Source organism: Oncorhynchus keta, chromosome 14 (genome assembly GCF_023373465.1).
Source record: "Oncorhynchus keta strain PuntledgeMale-10-30-2019 chromosome 14, Oket_V2, whole genome shotgun sequence".
Lineage (NCBI taxonomy): Eukaryota > Metazoa > Chordata > Actinopteri > Salmoniformes > Salmonidae > Oncorhynchus > Oncorhynchus keta.
In genome coordinates, this window is record NC_068434.1 from 41,071,271 (window position 1) to 41,077,270 (window position 6,000).

At 41.3% G+C, this 6,000-nt stretch overlaps 1 protein-coding gene across 3 annotated transcripts in view; it reads right to left on the minus strand.

The window, feature by feature from the left end:
* The window catches only part of unc5db (unc-5 netrin receptor Db), a 216,976-nt gene extending 211,440 nt beyond the window's left edge, over positions 1-5,536 (minus strand). The window contains exon 1 of one of the 3 annotated variants that reach the window (XM_035786081.2): positions 5,192-5,536. In XM_035786081.2, the coding sequence (XP_035641974.2) occupies positions 5,192-5,273 (82 nt within the window). In that variant the 5' untranslated portion in view covers positions 5,274-5,536. The remainder of the gene's footprint in view (positions 1-5,191) is intronic. The other 2 variants (XM_035786080.2, XM_035786082.2) reach the window with 2 other exon arrangements.
* Between the last annotated feature and the right edge of the window lie 464 nt (positions 5,537-6,000).

Below are 6,000 nucleotides of genomic sequence, written 5' to 3' on the forward strand. Positions count from 1 at the left end.
ATACAGTATATACAGTGGGGCAAAAATGTATTTAGTCAGCCACCAATTGTGCAAGTTCTCCCACTTAAAAATATGAGAGAGGCATGTAATTTTCATCATAGGTACACTTCAACTATGACAGACAAAATGAGAAAAAAAAATCCATAAAATCACATTGTAGGATTTTTAATGTATTTATTTGCAAATTATGGTGGAAAATAAGTATTTGGTCAATAACAAAAGTTTCTCAATACTGTTATATACCCTTTGTTGGCAATAACAGAGGTCAAACGTTTTCTGTAAATCTTCACAAGGTTCTCACACATTGTTGCAGGTATTTTGGCCCATTCCTCCATGCAGATCTCCTCTAGAGCAGTGATGTTTTGGGGCTGTTGCTGGGCAACACAGACTTTCAACTCCCTCCAAAGATTCTCTATGGGGTTGAGATCTGGAGACTGGCTAGGCCACTCCAGGACCTTGAAATGCTTCTTACGAAGCCACTCCTTCGTTGCCCGGGCGGTGTGTTTGGGATCATTGTCATGCTGAAAGACCCAGCCACGTTTCATCTTCAATGCCCTTGCTGATGGAAGGAGGTTTTCACTCAAAATCTCACGATACATGGCCCCATTCATTCTTTCCTTTACACGGATCAGTCGTCCTGGTCCCTTTGCAGAAAAACAGCCCCAAAGCATGATGTGTCCACCCCCATGCTTCACAGTAGGTATGGTGTTCTTTGGATGCAACTCAGCATTCTTCGTCTTCCAAACACAACGAGTTGAGTTTTTACCAAAAAGTTATATTTTGGTTTCATCTGACCATTTGACATTCTCCCAATCTTCTTCTGGATCATTCAAACGCTCTCTAGCAAACTTCAGACGGGCCTGGACATGTACTGGCTTAAGCAGGGGGACACGTCTGGCACTGCAGGATTTGAGTCCCTGGTGGCGTAGTGTGTTACTGATGGTAGGCTTTGATACTTTGGTCCCAACTCTCTGCAGGTCATTCACTCGGTCCCCCGTGTGGTTCTGGGATTTTTGCTCACCGTTCTTGTGATCATTTTGACCCCACGGGGTGAGATCTTGCATGGAGCCCCAGATCGAGGGAGATTATCAGTGGTCTTGTATGTCTTCCATTTCCTAATAATTGCTCCCACAGTTGATTTCTTCAAACCAAGCAGCTTACCTATTGCAGATTCAGTCTTCCCAGCCTGGTGCAGGTCTACAATTTTGTTTCTGGTGTCCTTTGACAGCTCTTTGGTCTTGGCCATAGTGGAGTTTGGAGTGTGACTGTTTGAGGTTGTGGACAGGTGTCTTTTATACTGATAACAAGTTCAAACAGGTGCCATTAAAACAGGTAACGAGTGGAGGACAGAGGAGCCTCTTAAAGAAGAAGTTACAGGTCTGTGAGAGCCAGAAATCTTGCTTGTTTGTAGGTGACCAAATACTTATTTTCCATCATAATTTGCTAATATATTCATTAAAAATCCTATAGTGTGATTTTCTGGATTTTTTTCTTCTCATTTTGTCTGTCACAGTTGAAGTGTACCTATGATGAAAATTACAGGGCTCTCATCTATTTAAGTGGGAGAACTTGCACAATTGGTGGCTGACCAAATACTTTTTTGCCCCACTGTACATATGAGATGAGTAATGCCAGATATGTAAACATTATTAAAGTGACTAATGTTCCATTCCTTAAAGTGGTCAATCAGATCACATGAATGTGAATGTGTTGCCACCCTAGGGTCATGGACTACACAAAGCATATTTAGAACTTTTATTATTAAAAAAACACAAAATACAGTCTTACATGTCACAAAATGTGCAAAATATTGTGACATGGTACTTTGGCAATATTACCCAGCCCTATTTTGAATTGCCTATGTTTGGAGGAGCGCGTCTTTGGTAACGGACAAGAGGCGCTCTTTGGAAAAGGGGATGATACAAGCTGAATGGAGTATGCACTGCAGGTAGGCCTATGTGAATTGTGAATAATGCAAAGCATGTCCGCAAAAGCCTCACGAGTAGACCGTTTAGAAACCTTCTATGGATAGGCTCCTTGGCTCATGCTTGCCCAGGATAAGAATGACATCAGACGCATTGTTGTTAACCCAGATTTCGTTCCCATAGGGTAAGAGAAGCATACTATAAGAGCTTCTTAATTAATCAAACGAAACGGAAAACAATTGGGGATGGGCTGTTTTTTATGTTTCTAAATACGAGGTTTACGGGCACAAAAAAAAACATCTATCTTGTCCCATGTGCATCACGGCTGGACAAGATGTGCTTCCGCATACTGAAATTGTCATTTTGGCGCACGTTTTTAAGAACACCGCAGATATTGACACCCCTCCCACTTTAGCGCAAGTGTTCTCATTTAAAACAAGTAAATTACCAATCCTGGCACTAGGGTTTGAAAAAAGAACAGTGCCAGGTTTAACAGGGAGAAATCACAAACGAGCGTGCGTTTCACAATTGCGCTGGCTTCACGCCAGCTGAAAGTAAAGCCCAAACTCATATCCTAAATGGCGCCCTATTCCGTATAGTGCACTACTTTTGACCTGCGTCATAGGGCTCTGGTCAAAAGTAGTGCACTATGTAGGGGAAAGGGTGTCATTTGGGACACAAATATTAATACACCACTGAGAATGAAATCTTCCATTGATAACATTTATTTATGGTTGGCATCTCCAACCATAATACACTCGTTATGATGTCAAACCTGCATCATTCTCTGACAGTTACCAATCAATCCTCATCAAATCCTCATTATGAATAGCAACATCAATCAGATATTTAGCTCACCCGAAATGCATCATCATATTCATATGTATGACCATGATTATCTATTGAACACATCGTTTTCACAATCTTCACCCAATCAACACACTGTGGTTGAGTTTTTCATATCTAAATACCATGTTCCATACTGATCAGGCATGATAACTGATCAATAGAAAAATAATATTTTTAATGAATCGCAAACAAATAACCCTTTTTTTAAAATCATAAACATGCTGTAATCCACATGAAATTAGCATGGTTTATAGCATAATATGGCTACAGTATATGGTATGAAATCATATTGGCCTGTAGGCTACTTCATCCCTTATCCTTGCATGTGATGAGGCAACATTGGAATTGTCAATCACAGACTGGGTGGATACAATTGAAAAATCATTTTAAAAGTTTCCCTAGGGCCTCGTGCACTGTGCTTGCTTAAAGTAAAGTAGTGTTGCACAGGAAGAACCTCCGTTCATGACCCCTTGCATGATTGTCATTCGGGGTGAATAGAGATTTCGACATCTCAATTGACGCTTAAAGGGATACTTCAGAATTTTGGCAATTAAGCTCGTTATCTTCTTCCCCAGAGTCAGATGAACTTGTGGATACCCTGTTTATGTCTGCATGCAGTTTGAAGGAAGTTGCTAACTGACGTTAGCGCATTTGCTAACTAGCTTTAGCGCAATGGCTGGAAGTATATGGCTGGAAGTCTAACAGCTAACATGTCAGCATTGGCTCGAAGAAGATAAAGGGCTTTGATTGACAAAATCCCGAAGTATCCATTTTAGAGCTTAAATCTGTTGAGTGGTAGCAGGCACTGGGGCAAGGTCCCAGTGCTTGAAAGGCTACCGTGTTGATGCCTTTTAGTTAATAGAATGAACCATGTCAGGAAAGGTGCATGCAACACCTGTTTTGACCTCAGAGTAATGTGTCACACGCAAGGAAGGGACATGAATAGAGGTCTCTCTTCAGAGCTATTAGGCTACTGCAGTAGGCCTCTACCAAGAGAATACATAGGTATTGTCACAAAAGTCACCCTATTCCCTTTATGGGCCCTGGTCAAAAGTAGTGTATTGTAAAGGGAATAGGGTGCCATCTTTGTGCACTATAAAGAGAATACAATTGGGGACGTAGTCAGTTTTGCCTCTGGTTTGAAATTAAAGGCATCTCATCCACATCCAAGTTTTACTGGAAATATCTTTCCCACCAGGAATGCCAATAAAATAAGTTTATGCCTTCATTGTAGAAGGCATAAAGACATGTAATATTTTCAGTAAACAATAGCTGACAAGCCAATGCAGCACTGCAGTCAGTGCACAACACCTGTAGCACATCTTAACAGATCAGCAGTAGCACACCGCAGCAAACTGTGGGGGGAGAATTATCTGTCATACCCTTGAAGTACTATGGATACAGTAGGGCTAAATCTCAAATGGCACCATATTCCCTTAGGGCTCTGTTCAGAAGTAGTGCACTAGGGTGTCATTTGGGATGCACAATAGGGGCATATTCATTAAGCCAATTCTGTAGCAAACATTTCTTAAACGGGGAGGGACCTACCTTCTTTGGACTTTTGATCTCACACACACACACACACACACACACACACACACACAGGTTATAACCCTGGGTAAATCAGACATTTTCACTGCATTGTGAAAATGTCATGGTCATTAATCGTTAGAATACTGTCTATTGGAAAGTGTGTTCTGTCAGTAAGTGTGTTAATGCCATGGTTAAAGTTTCTTTAAGGTAACATTCTAGTAACAAATTGAAAGGCATACTATGACTCAATAAGTAAGTAGACAGAAATATGGTAATTCAAAATTAATTTGTGATTGCTTGATGGTCTAACCCTTTCCTTTATTGAACATCTTCATAATTTGATCTCGCTTTCTATATTTGCCTTTGAACTTACATTTTAATATGCTACTTGTGTGTAAAATAATTTCGCTCGCTAAATGGATAGTCCTGTAGATGATGATGGTCACAATGGCACCGTTATTGCGCCTGTTGAATCTCACTTCACACATATTGGTGTAAAGCTAAGGCTATTCAATCAGCTCAATATAAGACAGAAGGCGTTAGTAAAGGAGGGAACGGAGTAGCCTACTGTATTAAGAGGCAGCACATGCCGACATGACCACGCAGTGCAACGTGGACAGAACCGTAGGCTATGTCCTTCTAGTGAAGTGATGACAGAAGAGAAGTCATGCTGATAATCAAATGGTTTAAACAGTTTTATCAAACAGTGTCCAACATACTCAAGTAGCCCTTCAGAGACAATAGCAAAACACAAGCAACGTCAAAGTGATGGGTAAGTGCGTAACTGAGAAACGGCATCTGTCAAGTTACTGGACCCAATGCAAGTAAAGTAAATACACACATCAGTCCCACAGTGATGGACAAATGCCCGAATTAATTCTTACCTTTAGATTTCGTGCAAGTTGTGCAATAAACAAGAAACACGAAGCCCAATGAGAGGTAGCGTCCCTTCGTCAGCGCAACCATACTGTAGCTGCTGCTTCACTTTCAAGTGGATACGCTGAACCGGGAGAGATTCTCCCGTTTCACCCTCTTCTTGCAAGCCTTCACAAGGTGCTGCCAGTAACAGCTTCCTACGTAATTATCATGGACCACGGGACAGTCACTCTCACCGGTTGGAACGAATCTGGCACTGACACACCGGAGAACTGCATCTTCTACTCACTTTTTACAGTGTAAACAGAAGTCGCGGACTTTTCTATCATCTCGCATGCCACAGTGTATTATGACAAACCGATGTTAGCCAATGGAACATCGCGGTGGGAGGGGAAAAGAGCAGACCAGCGGCGACGCCCTGAGAGCTGGGAGTTTTTACGTAATTGAACGTTGGGCATTTTCGATTTTTTTTCGGTGAGCCGACTCATTTGGCTCCGTTAACGTAAAAGACACGGCTCATTCGGATCCCAAACGGCTCTTCGTTCAAACTGCATAAACATCGACTTAGAATCATAAATAAATTGGAAAACTCCAATGTAAAGAACATTACTGTAGGTCAGATATTGAAATGCTTGTTCAAATGCATTTTTACCTGGCGAAATTATTAGATGACCTGCAAAAAAAGTAAAATGGACCAGCTTGAAGCTCTCTCCCCAATGTATTGTTTCTGCAGGGAGGATTCACCATCGTTATATAATTACTTTGTAACTTATCTGCCTAACTAATGTCAAAAACATTAGTAGCAGTATGCAAATCA